The following is an 18,963-nucleotide window of genomic DNA, read 5'->3' on the forward strand; positions in this document are numbered from 1 at the left end:
AGGATGTCCATGGTTCCAGCATGATATCAGCCTTAGGGACACACTATTGTGTGAAGCAATTCCATGAGGCTTTGGCAGTGGGCACAAGACATCTTTCTGAGACAGTGGGAGAGCCTGTTTTGGACTACACTGTTTGGAAGATCAGCTAAAGCAGTGAGAGGTTGTGCCTCAGCTGTGGTATCTCCCTCCTCTAAGTGAATTAAGGCTGTTGGTTCTGCCAGGAAAAATGATGGGTCAATTTTCCACTCTTCTTTGTGAGGCACTTTAAGAACACCATGTCTCATGCTCTTTTTCAGACTGCCTTCCTCCAGTCACAAGGCTGAGGCACTGCCCTTAACACTGCATCACCAATCTGTGCTAAAATAACCTTTCAGTTCAACTCATGGTTTCATGCCAGTAGGTAGAGTTCAATCTGCTGCTGCTGGAAGGTTGTTGAGCCCTTGCAGGTACCACAAGAGAGGGTCCCAGGGTAATCAAGGCTGCTCTCCCTTGAACATGGGTCTGAGGAGCTCTGTAAAGCCAATGTAGCAGCAGCCTTCACTTGTCCTACCTTGCCAAGGATGTCATCTATCTATCCAGAGCCTGAGACAGGGACTGAGCTATAAAATCATATTTGTTCTACCCACAGATGAGGAAAATGAGGAGGAAAACCAATGCAGGAATGTTCTCAGCTCATCCACTGCCAAGCGAATGCCCCAGTGGAGCTGCAGACAGGTTATCACTCGCTACCTGACAGACAAAAGAAGAAACCTCTAGGATCCTTCTTCATATCTCTTCTGGTGTAGGTGATTGCTTGGAAGTGAAAACCTCAGGGGAAAACCTGTGTCTCCTGGTCAGAAACTGACTGTAATGGCAGAAAAATACTCACTGAGTGTATCCCAACCCCAGACCCAGACCTGCAGCGCACAAGCTTCTTGTTCCTCCTGCAATCATATTCACACTTTGCAGTCAAAACAGGAAAATATCAAGGGTCCAATTTTCTAAATATTGGGAAATAAAACTACTAATTATTTCAAGAGGTAAGTACCACTCCACTTGCATGCAGGTTTCAGAGCGGAATTTCTGTTTCGTGGGAGAAGAGCACCATAAACATCCTCCCACAGCTGCTCCCTGCCCCTTGCTGCCGGTGGATGCAGGGCACACAAATGATCTGCCTCAGGCTGATGAAATGGTTGAATGATGGGGGGCAGGAAAGGCTCCAGCAAGTTACATCTCTCTAGAGACAGGGAAGGAAATTACGGCACTTTTTCAGGTCTTGACAGGTTTCTTGAGTAGTGCTACAGGTGCTACACCACAGGTTCTTCTGTGGTGCTACAGGTTAAGGGATCTCTGTCTGATGAGGCATGGGGACCAGGGATCAGGGATGGACTCCACAGTCACTGCCTGAGGCTCCTCCAACGTTTCTCAGGTCTTTTATGAATACAGGAATGAGAACTAGAGACATGTAAATGCTCAGGATACCAATCAGATCAAGGACTCCAGCAAGTTTCTGAAAGGAATATTTTGGTTCTTGTGCTGTTGAAGCAGGAGCTGGGTGACTGAGGGAGTGATGGCAAGTGGCCTTCCTAGTTCAGCAGGACATGGCTTTGCTGGGTGTACAGGACGTGGAGCTGCTGACAGCTGTGGTATCATGTCCTTCCACCCCCAAAGGGCAGAAGATTGCAGACACACCTCCTGCAGCTTCAAACTTGGTGAGGTGGGAGAAGAAACCCCTGATTTCCACAGCTCACAGAGACCACTATTGAGATTACCCAAGAGGAAATGTCGGGACAGGGCTAATAGAGCACCAGATCTGGTGAGGACCATCATCTCCTACAAGCTGTCCTTGGAACAACCATCTCTCCTTCCTCAGCTCACTGAATTATGTCACTGGTGCACCACTGAGCCAGAACTCCCCCTGGGGTGGCTGTGCAGCAGTTCCCATGCCCTCCTTCACACTTACCTCAGGAACTTGTTCAGGTCGCCGTGCTTCATGTACTCAAAGACCATGATGAGAGGGTCTCCGTCCCCACACACGCCGTAGAACTTGACGATGTGCTCGTGCTGCAGGTTGGTGAGCAGCTCTGCCTCCCGCTGGAAATCCTTGCGGGCTGCCAACGTGGGGTCTTTCAGTGCCTGAAATGAGGGACACAGACACACACAGGGTGGGCTCGGGCGAGGGAAAAGCAGAACAAATGGGTCACAGCATCACAGAGGAGCTGGTGAGGAAGGGAGGGGAGCGGAACCGCTGCCACCGGCCCCATTGCTCTGGGAGGGCTGGTGGCACCACCTAAATGTTTTGTTCATGTAGTTACTGGCCCAGTGGGTTCCCCAGCTCATTTCTTAGGCAGCAGCAAACATGCCTCAGAGGGTAATAGCTTCCAATTATTCCCAGCTTGGGCAGAATTTGTACTGGTGACCTAGGGGTGAATGGCTTCATATCTCATTATTATTAAATTTCTGAGCCAGTCAGTCCTTGCTATCTGTCTTTTATTTTGAAATAGCTGACTGCACTGCCTTTATTCAGAAGATGGATTTGCCTAGCTGTGCAGTTATTGTGTGGATTTTTCAAACTGCCTCCGAAGAAGGACATGGTCAAGTTTTTTCTCATAATTTTTAAAATCATGTTTTTATTCTCTGCTGTTTATAGCAGCTCCCCAGAAGACTGATGCTGAAATTGGTATCCTTATTGAGAATATCTCATCTTCCACAATTTGAGCATGCCACTTTGCCATTGCAGGGCAGCTTGCAGGCTCCAGGTGGTGAGGACCAGCCTGACATTGCAGAGTTGCCATGAAGATGTCGCTGCAGGTGCAGCCGGTAATCAGGGAGGAATTCCCAGGGTTGCAGTCTGGCTTGTCCATGCATTATTGTGCAGTTGCATTGGTGAGTTAGCTTGAAAGCAGCTTGTTGTTATGTCAGGGTACCAAGGGAGGGAACTTGATAAAAAAGTTGAAGTCCAGACCATTTGACAAGATGGAATGGCCATGAGAATCAGCACGGTCTTTGCAAACATTTAAGGAAATGAAGAGGCAAATCTGGTTTTGAGTTGCTGTGTCTCAGTTACATCCTCCCCATCCTCCACATGCCAGGACTGTTTAAAACCAATACTGGTTTTAAGTGTGCAGCCTAACAGGAGCTGTAAAAGACTCAAGGAAACTTGTTCTAGTTGTCCTGAGTCACTCTGATGAGCACCAGTTCCCTCTCAGTGGTGAGGGACACGAGGTAGCTCTCCCCTTACCTACACACAAATATACCTTCTCCCTTTTCCCCGTGCCTTCAATCTCCCCATACAGACAGGAGAAGCAGCATGAGCAGGTGCAGGCTGCAACTTATGCTTAAAAAGAGATGTTAAGCATCAGAAAACTGTGCTTGGAGGACAGGACCCAGCACAGTGTTACTGCACCTTGGCTGGCCCATGGTACTGCTGGATATAGTGAGCAGGTACTTTTCCCCTTGGAGCAGATCTGCTGGAAGGTTTTTCCCCAAGCCTTAGGACACTACCTCATCTTCTTCTCCTGCCCCCAAACTACTAGACACATGGCGTAAATCTATTTTAATTCTTTGTCCTTTGGGATAGCTTGACTAGAGATATTTAGATGAATGTTAGTTACATGGTGCAGATGGCAAAGCATCCATCCTTATCTCAGGCACCCAATTACTTTTAGTCATTTAATATCTTCATAATGTTGATGCTACCCTATTCTTCTGCAGGGAAATAGTCACTTCCCCCCTTTTACCTGTGGTTGCACATAGTATTTCAAGCTGCAGTGAGCTTAGGTTTCCTCCCCTTCACACACAATCATTTCTAGAAGGTGTTAGGACTGTAAGTTTGTAAATATGACACATCAAAAAAAAGTTATTAAACCCCCCACATTACCAAAGTTACCCAGTCGAACATTTAGAAATGAGGAAAACAGGGATGGAACAGGAAAAGAAGACCAGAACCAGAGGAAGAAAAGGGATGTCTCAGTGAAATCACTGGAATGACTCTCTTGGGAAGATTTGGGGTGGATTTTTTTGTGCCTCCATCCACGATTCTTCCATAATTTCTGGCAAGTCCCTGAGCATCTGCAAGGTTGCATCTGTTGTCACGAAGTGACAGTTGTTTCAATATTTCCTGGAAAATCCCCTCTTATGTGACATCATGGCCAGGTCTCCACAAGCACTGTATGTTTATTGCTGCAGCAGGGCTCACTCTGAGTCTGGTACCTGCTGTCCAGGGGCTGGAAAGGGAGGTCAGTAACTCCATTTTCCATCTAAGTGGATCCCTTCAGCTCAGTTTTCCTGCTTCTCCATCTGCCCTTCATCCCTTGCAAAACGGTGATGATACAACCCCAGCAACTTGCTGGGAAGCTGTGAAAACAGGCACTCTCACATCTAGGGAGTTCTCTGCACAGGAGTGATCACCACAACGGAGCAGCTCACAGAGAAATGAAAAATACGTGTTTGAAGGACATGCCCTGAATACAGCCCCTCCAGCATTTCTAGTACTTGACTTTGTCACCTCAACACTCTTTGCTGGATATAGTTTTTGTGCATTTCTTAGCATGCTTTTAGAGTCAAGCTGAATAAAACAGGGAGTTTGTCCATGTCATCACATCAAAACTCAGCTTATCTGCGGGGCTGCGACCTCTAGATTTGCTGAAAATCTGAGTCCATTTAACTGAGTGAGTAACACAGCCACTTTATTTGGCCCTGGAAGAGAGTCCCTGAGAGCAGGGCAGAAGCAGGCTCTGGGCTGTGGACTCAGCTGCCCTTAACCAGCATATCCTGCTGCTGCCCTGAGCTGCAGTGACTGGGGAGGTAGTTCTCAGCCTCTATCAGGAGCATGGGATCTTCAGGAAATGCAGCCAAATCTCAACTTAATATGTAAAACCTTTTTTTTTTTTTTTTTTTTATTTTACCTCAGACTTATAATGTGGCCCAAATTAGAGGGATTTTTTTTTCCCTGCCACTCCCAGAGCTGGCAAGAAGCCAGATTCCAAGGCCCTGCTCCATACAGCTGGAACTGTATGATCTTGCAGGATGAAAGGCATTTTGGAGATGTAAGCTCATAGTAGCAATTAACAGAAACAAGTTCAGATGCTGTTTCTGCCTACATGCAAATGAAACTCAGAAGAGACTCAAGAGCCAGGCTTGCTAAGGGATGGCTGACACTGATAGGCAGGTACCAGCCCTGTAAACAAGCAATTAATCATATGGGTGTCTTCGCTGCCTCAGCTTTAACCAGTCTCAGAGGTGAAAGGTTCAGTCTTGCACTTCACTGCTGGAGCAAAAGGGGACACATGAGCTTACAAATAAAAAAAGGCTTGAGCTGCCAATGATTAGAACAACTCTCAAGTAACTGGTTGCCTCCAGCAGGCTGGAGAGAGTGCTGGAACCTTCCACCCTGTAGAACATCGGTTCTAATGCAGAACTTGTTCCAAGGAGTTAGGAGGCATTGGTTAAATCCAAGGGATTAGACTGTATGTGTCTGCTAACTGGTGCCACTTGAGAGGAGAGCGCAGTTCTGCACTGAGTGGTCTCCCCTGCCCAGAGCCACGCTGATGGGACACAGCTCACACAGGGACTATCACAAGGATGCAAGCAGCACAGCACAAGCCAAGCTGAACCTGTGTTGGCTCAAAATAAGCAAAACAGGGGCGACCTGTGGCTAGGCAAGCAGGAGCTGAGTGGAGCTGAGCCGAGCTGCTTCGCCCATCTTGCGGCAAATTGATCCCAGAAAATTGGTTCATCGTGCTTAGCTTTTAAGTACTTATTTTTGCTGAGTCCTTTTTTTGTTTCAGCTTCTGCATGTTACACAAAAAGATAAAATCCAGAAGGAGCAGGGCCCCAGTGTCTCACAGAGGGAGGTGGATCCACACTGGGCTGCTTCAGCTGCACGGGAGTTCACGGCTTCCAGACCAGCTTCTCCTCCCTGTCTGTCTCCTGGCTGCGCCAGCAGGAAGGGAGGTTTTGGCATTGGTGAAAACAGACAACCTTGAAGCAAAACACTGAAACTTTGTGTGACTAAGTGGATTTACCACAATCTCCAGCATCAAATAAATCTCCACCCATGGCCCCCAGCCCTCCCCTGCTTCCCTTTCCCATGCAGGCTCATCCAGTCTCGCTTTGCCAGCCAGCCCCTGCCATTCACCCTTGGGATTTACCTTCACTGCCACCAGCATTTTGTCGTTGGTGGGGCTGAGGTTGTAACACTCGGCCAAGAACACCTTCCCAAAGGCACCTTCTCCCAGCTCCCTCTTCAAAACGATGTCTCTCCTCTTAATATGCTGGACATCTGTTGGAGGGAGGGGAGGAAGAGGGAGAGGGTTGAGGGAAGAATGAATCAGGGTTAATTCAGGGAATGGAAAACAACTAATTCAATTTTCTTGCAAGCTGCAAGGGATCTGAAATTGCTTTGCAAAAACATCTACAGGGATCTTTTTACCCACCCACAGAACGCAGCCATCTCTGGGATGGAGCTAGTCTCACGAAAAACATCTGCGAGGAAAGTACTTGAAGTTTATCATGTTCTCATGACAAGCTCGTGGCAAGCTTCTCCACAGGGAGAGGAACCTTTGGGGCAAGTTCTGCTATAAAGACCTGAATCTCTTTGGAATGATCCTGGAAATAATCCTTCTCCTGTGAGGCGTAGCAAAGGTCACATACTTCTGATGCCAGGCCAGGCAAGATTAGAAGATCCTGTTGAGTTTTGCATTTCAAATGGGATTAGTTTAAATTCAAACGCAGCAGATTTTTGGGGTTCAACCTTGGCAAGTCAAATCATTCCCAAGAGGAGGAGGACCACTGACCCCCATGCATGTTAGGGCATCAGCAGGAGCCAGCTGGAAGCACCGAGTACTGTCCTGCAGCAGGACCCTGACCCTGCAGCCTTTACTCGACTGTTACCTCAGAAAGGTCATCCCAGGATACAGTCACTGGCACAACAGACAAACTGAATCCATTAGTTTCAATGATCCTTTCCACTGACATTTAGGATGGCAAGGACTGACAGAGAATAGCAACCCAGGTTTCAGGAAGAATCAGAAGAGCAGTAGCTATTAATTTACCAAAGGTACAGAGGCCAAAGAAAATTGGTCTGCTCGGCTAACAGGTCATTCCTAAGGGCTGAGTCTACCCAGGGATCAGGCATGTACAAGGGTGGGTAAGTGACTGTGGGATATCCACTAATGTTTTGGCATGATTAAATGCCACTGGTTGCTGGGAGAAGTTGTGGGTTTCCATATCCTCTTCTGGGAACAATACTAGGGCACAGCTACTTGCTACCAAACCTCCAAGCACTTTTCTGATATCACAGCACCCCTGCAGCTCCTCAGCAATACAAAGAGGCTTTCTAATGCCCATAATAAGCTGTAGAAGCAGCTACAGATGCACAGCCACCATAGCATTTTCTGGAGGAACAGTACTCAAAACTTCATCTCTCTAAACTGTCCTTCAGTGAGGCTTACTGCCTCCCTTGAGAACTCCGGCACCACAGACCACCCCCAGCTTCAGCCTGAAGGTCATGGCAGGGCAGTGGAGAGCTGTACACTTTTCTCCATTGCCTGGCGAGCAAAAGCTGATGCATGACAGGTCTCCCCAAGCAGAGGCATTAAGTGGGTCAGTGCCCTCTTTCCACTCCTACCCTGAAGCGTCCATAACCCTGAATATGTTTGCTCACACAAACTGGACCACTTTTGAGTCTTTTCCATCTCTTCCATCTGGCACAGGTACACACCCCTTGGCTCAGGTGCATTTTCCATGGGACACTGCAGATCCAGGAAGTGGAGGTGACTAACTCCAGGTTTCAAACTGGCTGCAGGGACATGTCACTAACAGAGATCACAATCTGCCACCAGCTCCTGCCACCCAGGTGTCCAAACAGGTACCTGTATCGACCCAGGGGGGCATGTGCCCCACAACAACATAGGTAACACAATGCATCAAAACTCCAAGGGATTAGAAGACAAGCATCCTAATGGATTTTGTACAATTAAGCTTTTTAATTAGGAGCTCAGAGGCAGGTTTAAGGAGCTGCCATTTCTGGGCCTTTGGCTTGTTTGGGAAGATGGATGCCGTGAGATTGCATAAGCAATGGGCCTTGTAATGAAAGATGCCTCTCTGGGGAATTCTCATTGACCTTTTTGTTAATTGTTCCGCAGACTGAAAAGTGTTACTTACCGATATTAATAACATTTGTAACATTAAGGCACAGGGTGGTAGGCACATCTAAAATTACTCTGGTATTAAACCTGCAGTGACAGCCAGGGAGAACAAATCACATGTGGACTTTGCCTTCTCCACCTGGTTTAGCTGAGTGTTTAAGGAGTACCTTGAGAAATCTGAGAAATTATGTGTTGAAATGTTAAGTGATGCACTTGGGTGAGGAAAGTCCTAATCTAAGAAAAGCTCAAATGGTACCAATTTACTTTATAGAGTAGAGAGAAAGGATTTTTTCCTCTTTCTCTTGGCAAGCATTTCTATAACACTCATCACTACAGTACCTTGGACTTACTGTATTGACAAACCACATATTTGCATTGTTGGTCTCCTGAATAGCAGCAGTCAAGAAAGCTGCAGGGGAATGATCTGGTACTAAGAGGAGCCCAAGGACACTTTAAAAAACTCAGAAATGTAGCAATTGCAATCCGATTACCCCATTTGGTGTGAGATAAAGTTAAAAAGGAAACTGTCTCAGAATAACCAGCAATACTATTTGAGAATGTTTATACTTCTTGTGAGTGACACCATGAGAACTGAAGCAAACTTCTCTTTCTGAACTCTCCAGAGTCTTGCCCAAAATGTTCAGCTTCCAATTTTTCCTCCCAACAACATCTTAATAAATGATCAGACATTTCTGAGAGCTGGCATCCAAACTGTGTAATTATGTCTACATTATTAAAATAACATCCCATCTGTGTTCAAGACCAGATTTTGCAGCAAGTTGTTAAAGTCACCTGAGAAGCTTCAGGGAAAATTTATATGAAGAATTAAAGGTGCTATTGCAGCAGGCAGAGTTGAACTGAGAGAGGAGCAATACTTTTGCAGTGGTGGATGCATGTAGCACTGCTGGATTTAAAATAAACTTGGGTGGTTATAAAAATAAAAGGGTCATGAAGTTAAGTAGTTTGACAGCAACTGGACAATCTTAATGTAGAATCAGAAAAGTACTTTTGCTGATCACAATTTCTCTCAACCTCAATTGGCCATAAATTTTGCTTCACAGCATTTTAGACACAAATGGAATAATAAGTGAGTTATAATAAATTGCTTTTTCACATGCTATAGGACTAAAATAGTGAATTTTACACCAAATTCTTCCATTCACAGAGAGATCAGCACTATGATTAATTCTAAATTACTATTAAAGATGGGCTTTGGCCATAAAGCAGTGACAAACCACCCCGGCACAGTGCAGATGGCTGTGTTATTGTGCTAACCCTGCACCTCTGTGCTCGTCTGTCCTGGCTGTAACTCACAAGGAAGGCAGAGTAGCCATGAAGGATGCTCTGCTGCAAGGGCACCTCAGAGGTTCATCTGCATAAATCTGTTTACCTCCTCCTGGAGAAAGCTGAGCCCTGTCTGATAAACAGCTGGTGTTTATTTGTTTTAGGCAGGCAGTGGTGTGCTAATCTGTCTCGGCTGTGTTGCAGTCAGCCCTGTAGACAAGGTGTATGCAAACTGCCTTCCCCTAAGTACGACTCCTTTGGTTTTTTTTCTCCCCTTGTACCATTAACTTATAAAAACAAGCCAACAAGACAATTCAAAAAAAGAACCTTTGCAGGAGCCACAGGAAGATCTGACAGGAAAATAAGCAGACTTGACAGCATGATGGGAACTCATTCAAAGCCGTGCTGTATCTGCAGGAAGGATGCGAGCACACAACACCAAAATAATTCCAGTTTAAAATGAAACATCTTTTAGTCCTTGTTTTGGGATTACTATGTTGCTGCATGACACAGGCGGAAAGTTGGGTAGATTTTCCACCTTCCTTCTTGTCCATCAAGATTTAACACATGGAGGAAGTGTTTCAAACTCTTGTTGTGAATAGCCCACTAACCACACCAGAAAGCACCCAACCTGCAGCTGGTTGGAAATGGCCTGTGACTTCAGTTCAGTGACAGCAGCAGGAGGGGAAGTTAACAAGAACAAGTCTGGGACACTGCACCCACCTTTACAAATAGCCTCCAAAGCAGAAAGCTTTCCCTTTCACTGGAAGAGCCGAGGCAGAAGGGTGGCAGCTGCAGATCTGCAAAGGGATCTTACCTAACCACCTCTGAACCTTTTTGCAGGACAACTGACTTGATCTCTGCTTAAAGTGAATTTAATCAGAAAAGTGGCTGTCTAAAACCAGAAACTTCTTCCTCCCCATCATTGCACCCATGTGTCCTCAGTCATGTCTGTTCATCTCCTTGACACAAACACATTCTAGTTTGCTAAACTTGCAAACCCAGCACATCCATGAGATACAGCGGAAGAAGAGGAGGGAACAAGGTTAATTCTGCTTTTCTTACACATCAATCTACCACTTTCTGATGGGTCACTTCTGCACTGGCCCTTGTGATTGAGTCTGGAAAAACAAGGACTTTTCCACTTGTATCACTGATTCAATGACTCTTCTCCCATCTTTTATGCTCATATTGCAGAGTCTCTCTAGCTTATGGTAAGGTCAAGGCACAAAGACCCTGACCCAACCTCCAAATCCCAGGTAGAGCATATGGAGCTGGTAACAGACTGTGTGTAATGAAAACAACTTGTTTTGAATAACCACCAGATTTCAATCACATGAGCGGATATTGGGACGTTTCATTGGTACATTTCATGAATCTAATTTTCCAATTACTGTCTCATTTCTAAATCAGTCTTGGGCATCATATAAAGAAGAGATGGGTTCAGTGACACTGCAAATTCTCCATTTCAGATTCCCATCACAGCCAGAATACTTAAAACCATGGTTTGATAATACAGTTGAAACCTGGATGCACAATTGTGTTTGGACACAGATGACTACAGTGGGAGGTAAATGGACAAATCAAACTCCAAGCAGAGTAAACCATGAGCAGTGCCAGTACTTAAGTTACAGTGAAATGCAAAACTACTAATGCTGGATCATTTACACCAGGTCAATTTCAATTGTTAGATTAATTAATTTCAATTACTTCCTCACATCTCCTTCTTTCAAACTCCCAATCAGCAAGCAGTCTGTCTCATTGTTGTGTTTTTAGTGAGTTTCTTGATCTTGGACTATTAATTCACAAACAACATGTGGCTTGCTGGCTGAACAGAAAAAAGTTACAGAAATTCCTCCATTCACTTTTGCCACTCTCTTTACCAGAATATTTCTATTCTAGCCAAGAAAAGACCAATATCAATTTTCTATAATTTTTTTCTTTCCTTCTCACATGTGGCCCTGTTTTCCCTAAAGGTAGGTCCTTTCCTGCACCTCTTCATCACCAGCTCCTCCCTCCCTCAGCTTTTTCAAATCATGGCATTTTTTTCTCTCTTTTTCTTCTTCTCTATTTTTTCCCCTCTTGTTGTTCAAGCCCTGTTTTAAAACTGACTTATTTTAGATCTGTTTCTAGGGTATCCTGATTTGAGTCTGATCCTGGGCTCTTTGTAGATATGGCCTTGATTTTCATAAGCTTCTAAAACCTCATTTGCATCAACAGCACTTTATAAATGATAACAACAATGACTTTTTAGTGGTGGCTGAGTCATTTGCTGTAACAACTAATTTATGCCATAGAATTGTCTCTTTTCTTTATACCTAAGTTGTCCCCAAAAAGGTAGCAAAGTTCTCACTTAGTCAATATGATTCATTCATTTCTTTCTTGGTACTGCTGAAATAACTCCTATGAATAAAGAGCTGCATAGCTTTGCTGCTCCATGACAATTAAAACCAAATAATCAAAGTTTACAATTTATACCGGAAATCTTCTTATTAAGACATGTAAGTACCAAGCAGAGTGCCTTTCATGTCAGGCAGTCAATTGCAGCCTGGATGTCAACGAAACGTGTTGATGAGTTATCCGATGTACCTGATCAGAGCAAAGCGTGCACATCAGGTAGGACCAGATCAAAGAGCCTTGCCACTGGAGGGCTGGTAAGTCATTCTCTCACAGACTTGTCTAACAGTGAGAGAAGGTAATGCATAGGCAGGCTGCACAGAGGTGGAGTCTCCCTCCTGGCCTGGCGCAAATCCATCAAAGTCAATGAAGGATATTGATTTCAATCAATGGCTGCTGTGAAGTATGTGTAAACAAAGGGAGAATCAGTCCCACATCATTTTAAAAAATGGAGACATAAACAGGTTCTCATCTCTGCATGGACTCTGAGTAGGTAGCCCTCCACTTGTGGTGGCTTCTCTCCCAGCTCTGACATGAGCCACCTCTGGGAAAGGGCCTGGGTACACGCTCCAGCAACTCGGCGCTGTGCCCAGACACTGGTTCTTTGCCAAGTTCCTCTGTAAGACACCCTTCAAGGACTTGGATTCAAAAGAGTTGTTGATTATAAGTACCAAGCAGTTCTGACACAAATCATAGAGGTTTATGCAAAGCATATCTGAATCTTTGGGAACCTGGTGGAGCAACTACAGTTTTTGGCTCAGTCAAGGATCACACTCCATAAAGACCTTAAAAGATAACTATTTTATGTTTCTGCAGTTCTTTTCATTTTCTTACCATCACCTTCATTCCTTATGATCAGTGCAAGGCAAGAGTGCAGATCCCAGGTGGGAAGGAGGCATTATTGCCCAGCTGACCCAGCAGACCCAGAGCTAATGCACTACATGCTGCTAAATGAACCTCGGTAAAAAATAACAAGCCTTGACGCATTTAGCTGGGCAATCTAGGTTAAAAAAATTATCCAGGAATGCCAGTCTAAACCAGGAGCTGTCAGTGTAATCAGGCTCAGAAAAACAGACCAACCTCTGCCTGCAGATCTCTGATGCTTTCTAAATACCTTACATCCACCACTTTCAAGCCTACCTCTGGCAATCAGGACATCATCAGCTCCTCTGGCTTTTGCTGTTGCAATAGCAGATGGAGAGAGAGCCCTTACCCAAAGGGCTGCCTTTCAGCTAACTCTAGCCAGAACTGATTCAAGGAAGAGCTGTCTTTCTGCAGAACAGCCCTCAACCTCCACAGAGGGATGTGATTTGCAGCATGGAGTGACTGGATTAGCACCTGCTGAGCTGCCGTAACCTGAGCTGCTGCACCAGCTCCAAATGCAGCCACACAGCGACCACCAACAGTCCACATGTACAGTGCTCTCAGAGCTGAAGGCAAGTGGAAAGGGAGTGTGTGTGTGCGTGTAAAGGAGCTGAGAGAAAGGCAAAGCACAATCACACCTTAAACCAACAACTCACCAGATGCAAGTCCAAAACCTGCCAGAGTCCCTCACTACATCACACTGAAAACCACTCCGAAGTGGATGACATTACCTGGAGTGACATTACCTGGAGTGACATACCTGCAAAGTTTAAACCCAAACCAAACCAAAGTCTCATTTTCTTAATGAAAAAATCTAGAAAAAAATACAGTTAGAATGCACTTGGCACCACTCCACAGACACTAAGCAGAAAAGTCTGTCCCAGCTTAAACAACCTGACACTCCTATAAAAACAAAACACAACTTCAAACCCTTCTCATCCATTTCAGTCACATAAATCTGAGTACAAACCACTTAGTAACTATTTTATGAAGAGAGCAATGCAAAGTGTCCCATGGCTACTAGGTTCTGAGCAGTCTCAACTGGGATGCACAACCACTGCATAGTCCTACAGAACCAAAAGCCATTTCACAGAGATCCCTGGAAAAAGCAAAGGTTCACCCCATGCTTGCCAATGTCTCTGTATGCACCGACTCCTCCTCAGCTGGCTCCCACAGGAACACAAAACACTGCTGACGGGACCAAAACCTTATTAACATTCCAGACAAAAGAGCTAAAAAACATCCAGTGATTACCAACATCTTCTTCACCTTCTCAAATAATTTCTGGCTGGTACTAGGCTGGAAAGATAAACTGCCTCTCCAGCTTCAGCAGTCTGTCTCCTTAGGCATCCAGCGCCAATTTCACATCCCAAGGGGACACTTGGGCTCTGCTTTTTGTATACAAGGGTTAACACACAGCTGGGCTCTTCTGAAGAGGAAGACCATCAGAAGACACATAGAGGAGGGACAGAGTGGGCTGCAGAGGTCTTTCCACTGGGTGAAATGCCCAAGAGCCTCATGGTAATGTATCACACAAAGCATCCTCCTCACTGACTCACTGATACACTCCAGCAGCTCTTGGAAATAGGGATTGGGATTCTTGGCAGGGTGGGAGGAAAAGGGAAAGAGAGAGGAGAAGGGAGTCTTTCTGGTGAGCATGTTTTCTTTCCACCAGCCAGGCCCCTAGGTCCCCTGCTGCCAAAGCACTCAGAATAAAACATTAATTCAATACCACACATTTAATTACACATTATTTGAAAGTGAATTTATTTAACGGAGGAAAATAGTCTTCAGAGAGCATCTGCCTCCCTCAGACTCATGCATCTGCAGGGAGGGGGGCTTGGAGAGGAGATACAAGGAATAATGGTTTGTTTTACATCAGCAGCTATTGCCATTCAGCTCATCCCTTCAAAAGAGGAGATTTTAAAGATATAGAGTTCTGTTTTGCAGGAACTTACGGGTTGATTTGATTTTCCAGCTAGTTTTCACTTGATTGGAAAGTCCTGCTGCAGACAGATACCACTTGTCTTTCTTTTTTATTATTTTTCCAAGGGAAAGGAAGGATTACTGGTGGAGGGATGGAGGAGGATCGGCTGCCCCTCGAGGGACCACGTGATAGTCAGATTTCAGGCTTAAGGCTTTAACAACACAGTAATCAGACACTTAACAGCATCCTATTGCTGAGATGGATAATCACAAGAAAGCTGGAAGTGACCAGGTCTCAGCAGCAGCCTCCCAGCACTGAGAATGTCTCCCAGCAGGAATGCAGAGGCTTACCTTCTACCCCGAGGTCCCAGGGGCTCATGGCTGTCGGCTCCCCCAGCCTGCGAGCTCACTGCCATGGCTCTGCCTGCTCCAGTGAGGCCAGGAGCCCGGCAGCACCTGCCTTCAGGCAGCGTTCATTTCCCCAGTCAAAGCTTCACCGCAGAGATGGGAACAGACTCCAGTTCCTGGTGCAGGAAGCAGCCCCTCCATGGCTGCATGTGAATTGTGCTGAGCTGTTGCAAGGCCAGAAATGAGATGTTGGGTCCTTTGTAGGAAGGAATTTGCTCTCAGTAAACTCAGCCTGAACTTTTGCCTTTGTGGTCCTCTAGGCTATGGCACCCCCATGTCCCAGAAGAAGGATGTCACACAGGGCTGGGTTAACTGCCTCATGCCACTTGAACCTTTCTCCCAACCCTCATCACTGCACCAGGTCTTCCTCACACTCCTTAATTTGGGAGCAGCACTGAAACGCTCCCTCATCTTTGCAACAGCCTTGATCAGATGTCATTCCTGCTCCAGAGTGACAGGCAGACACAAAAGTGCGTTGTGCACCACCACTGCTGGCACCCAGGAGAGCTCAGCCCAGCCAGTACTGACCCCCACAGCAGGGTGTATCTCTGACCAGCAGACAACCCATGGTCAATCATCACCCTTTTTATTCTCACCAGCCAGATCCTGCTGGTGTCATCCCCACCTCAGCCATCAACTTCAGTGCCATGCTGCAGTTGCTGACATAGCCAGGTAGGTATTGCAGCACAGGCTTCAGGTCACAGCATTAAGCTTTTCCTTGTAATTTTGAGGATTCTCAGGGGGTTTTGATACTACTATTTCAATGCTGTTCAGTCTCTTTCCTGATCCACTGTTCGAAGGATCTAGCCCCCACTACAAATGCTAAAAAATTCCAGATATATTGAATATGTTCTGGAAACTACGTGACTATTAGAAGGGTGGCATTAAAGAAAGAGGTATGGTTTGGAAGAGGTTCACGTGCTGTACTACAACTGTGGTCCCTTACTCTGAACAGAGTAAGAACTGGCCCCAAAGTTGGGTGCAAAATGAAGAAGTATCTTTAGACAAAGTGCAGTTCCCTCCAGATATGGAAGTTCATAAAGATTTCAAGAAAAATCTGTTGTGACAGAATTTCTGAACCACCTCAAGGCAGGAAATTTGGTGAGAGGGTCTCATCTTCTGCATTTTCCAGCTAGAGCTCCAGGCAGGTTGGAAATGCTTCTGATTGTTGCCATCCTCCCATCCTCACCATCATCACAAAAGGAAAAGACAATTTTTGAAAAAACAGTATCATGTGCTTTTTTTTTGCCTTTTTTTTTTTTGGCAACTGTGAACTCTGGGTAGCAATATCTTTTCTTGCTCCATTCCCAGTCATTTTGCCACCACCAACTTCCTTTGGTGATCATTAAATGAGTGGCTAATGCAGCCAAACCCACAGAACAAGAAAATTCCAAAAGTAAGGCCATATGGAGTAAAAACATGAGGTGTTGAAAGACAGATCTCAGGCTCAAGTTAGGATTTCATTAGAAAGTCTCCTTCCAATTTGCCCAATTTCCATCTCTCCTCTTCCTTCCCACCTCCTGTGATTCCCTTTCTTGCAGGACTGACACAGGAATTGTGCTTATGTCTACGGCTTGATGAGGTGTTCCCTCGGACTCACATTTTCCTAACATCCCAAACGGACCTTTTTCTGTCTTTGTTTCTGCCTGAGGTTTCCTTGGCTTTCTCCCTACTTGTCTACACATCCTTTTTTCCATCTTTCCAACTTCTCCTGCAAAAGGAAACCCCTGAAGGAGGAGTAATGTGAGACAGCTCTGCCTGCTGGGCTCTAAAATTACTGTGGTTTGGGTGATTTAGGCTATTGTTAAGAGGCAGCAAATTATGCAGAGGGAGATAAAGAGGAGGAGGATCTTACAAAGGAATTAGTTAATCTGATGGGGATAGCAGCTGGTCCTCATTTAACCCTCCAGGTGTGTGCTTCCCCTGCTCCTTTGGCCTATGTCTGAGTCACAAGTAGGATACAATGAATGCTGTACTAGTGTTACTGTGATTCTGCACAGCAACAGAAGAAGGGGAACCTTAGAAAAAGGTTCCCCTGAAAGGGGGGGGGGACCTGAAAGGTTCACTGCTGAAAAAGAAAGAAGATAAGCAGCTCTAAATGAGAGAAAGGAGCCCACCAGTACCCTGGGTCCATCCCACAGAAGAGGATCCCTGAAAGGCAGCAACTCAGCCATGCATTGACTCCAAAGCTGCTCCACAGTGGAATCTGACTTGTTTCACAGGCACTGGCTGAGGCATTGTCCAGTCAACAGCACCTTCCTCTCCTTGGCAGGAACAGAGCTCTTTGAGGAATGAGAGGTGAACCAGAAAAAGGTCTCCTTGAGTAAGGCTTTGGAAATCCCTCATCACCGGGAGTTCAGTGCTACGTAAGGAACCCCAGGCATCCTTCCCTGATGGCACTGCTTCACCATATCCCTGCTATGTCCTGCATTTGTTGTGATGAGAATCCATATTTTTTATTGTCTCTGACACTCCCAGCATGTGGAGAACATATGATGATAAAACAACATATATTTGTCCACTTGTCAGTCTGTCATCTTTCAGCAATGTCTCACGCCATTATGAGCCACCTGATTTGGGTGAATTTTCATAAAAAACAGCACAAACTTCACTGAGTCCAAGAGGGAAAAAAAAAAAAGAATCCTACAGTTTTCTCCTGTGGCCAAACATCAGTGTCTGCACCAGAGGAAAAATAGCCAGTTAATTCTTCTTAAAGGTCCTGGTGAGACTCAAGAAAACATTCTGCAGGGCTGGTAGCTTCAGAAGACATGATTAATTGCAGATGGTGGAAAGGTGCATGTTCAGCTTTAACTGAACTATGTGTGGGGACTGGATGATTGTTAAGTTGGTATTCAAGGCACATGGGGAAGGCAACCCACTAGGAACTTCAGCTACAAAACCAAGATTATATATATATACTTCTATATATGTATCATATATGGCTTAACAGCTTAAATTTAAATGTGCATTCTGAAGTTTTACAGCAAGAACATACTGCTAGTGGAGAGGAGAAAAATCAGCAAGATTGCTGGGAAAGGTGGGAAAGGGTAATACTGTTTTGCAGTTAGGTGAGGATGCAGAGGCATAAAAAGAACCTCCCAAAGCTGGCAACTGCGATTTGTAGACGAATATATGTGGGTGAAGCTGAAGAGCATAGAGTGGAGTATAATGGTGGAAAGATCTCCAATATGCCTTTAGCTGTTTTTCCTCACTAGCCTAGGACAGGTCTCATTTCATCAGAAAATACCTTGAACAAGACTATATATGTTGCTTTCCTGAACTACCTTAATTGGAGGGCCATCATCAGATCCTGGGATGGTAACATGGAAAAATCAGAGGCCGGTGTCCACTAATCCAATCCATCAGTCTGCCTGCAAATCCTGTTTCCTTATTGCAATCTGAGCTTGTAAAGTGACCCCAAATTCAGCTTGTATTAAAAAGGTCACCTTGATGTCTTTTCTTTATCAATCAGAGTTTAAATCAAGTCCCTTAACCTTTTCCCAGGGCAGAGATTTTTCAAGCAGCTAGTGGGAAAACCTACCCAGATCAATATCTGAGTGCATATGAACACCCAAAGTTCAAAACTTCGCTCAGACTTCTTGCATTTACACAGTCAGCTGCAATTCTCCTGCAAACGAGAGCTCACATCAAGTCATCTGAGGTCCCCAGACTAGAAACTGGAATTGTAGAGAAAGAAGACAAAAATAAAAAATAATGAAGGAATAAATAATTGCCGGGCTGTCAAAAATCACTTCTTCATTTCTGGAAGGAGATCAATGAACAACAAATTTCTGTGCTGTCCAGCTTGCTTCATTTCTCCTTCCTTAATGGATAGCACTGTGTCTCTGTGGCACAAATTGCAGTTTCCCTGTGCCATGTCTCTTCCAGTGTGGGTACATTCCCAGTACTGCTCACAGTATTGCAGGAATGTCCAAGTGGTGTTCTCTCTCTCTCT

The 18,963-nt window shown here is 45.3% G+C and overlaps 1 protein-coding gene across 2 annotated transcripts in view; it reads right to left on the reverse strand.

Annotated features, from left to right (window-relative positions):
- NTRK3 (neurotrophic receptor tyrosine kinase 3) overlaps nucleotides 1-18,963 on the reverse strand; it is a 219,312-nt gene that overhangs the window by 45,108 nt on the left and 155,241 nt on the right. For both annotated transcript variants that reach the window (XM_017805164.1, XM_017805163.1), the window contains exons 13-14: nucleotides 6,132-6,262; nucleotides 1,943-2,115 (exon numbers count right to left, since the gene is read on the reverse strand). In XM_017805164.1, the coding sequence (XP_017660653.1) occupies nucleotides 1,943-2,115; nucleotides 6,132-6,262 (304 nt within the window). The remainder of the gene's footprint in view (nucleotides 1-1,942; nucleotides 2,116-6,131; nucleotides 6,263-18,963) is intronic.

The sequence above is a fragment of the Lepidothrix coronata genome, unplaced genomic scaffold, assembly GCF_001604755.1.
Source record: "Lepidothrix coronata isolate B3197 unplaced genomic scaffold, Lepidothrix_coronata-1.0 Scaffold11, whole genome shotgun sequence".
In the NCBI taxonomy this organism is placed as follows: Eukaryota; Metazoa; Chordata; class Aves; order Passeriformes; family Pipridae; genus Lepidothrix; species Lepidothrix coronata.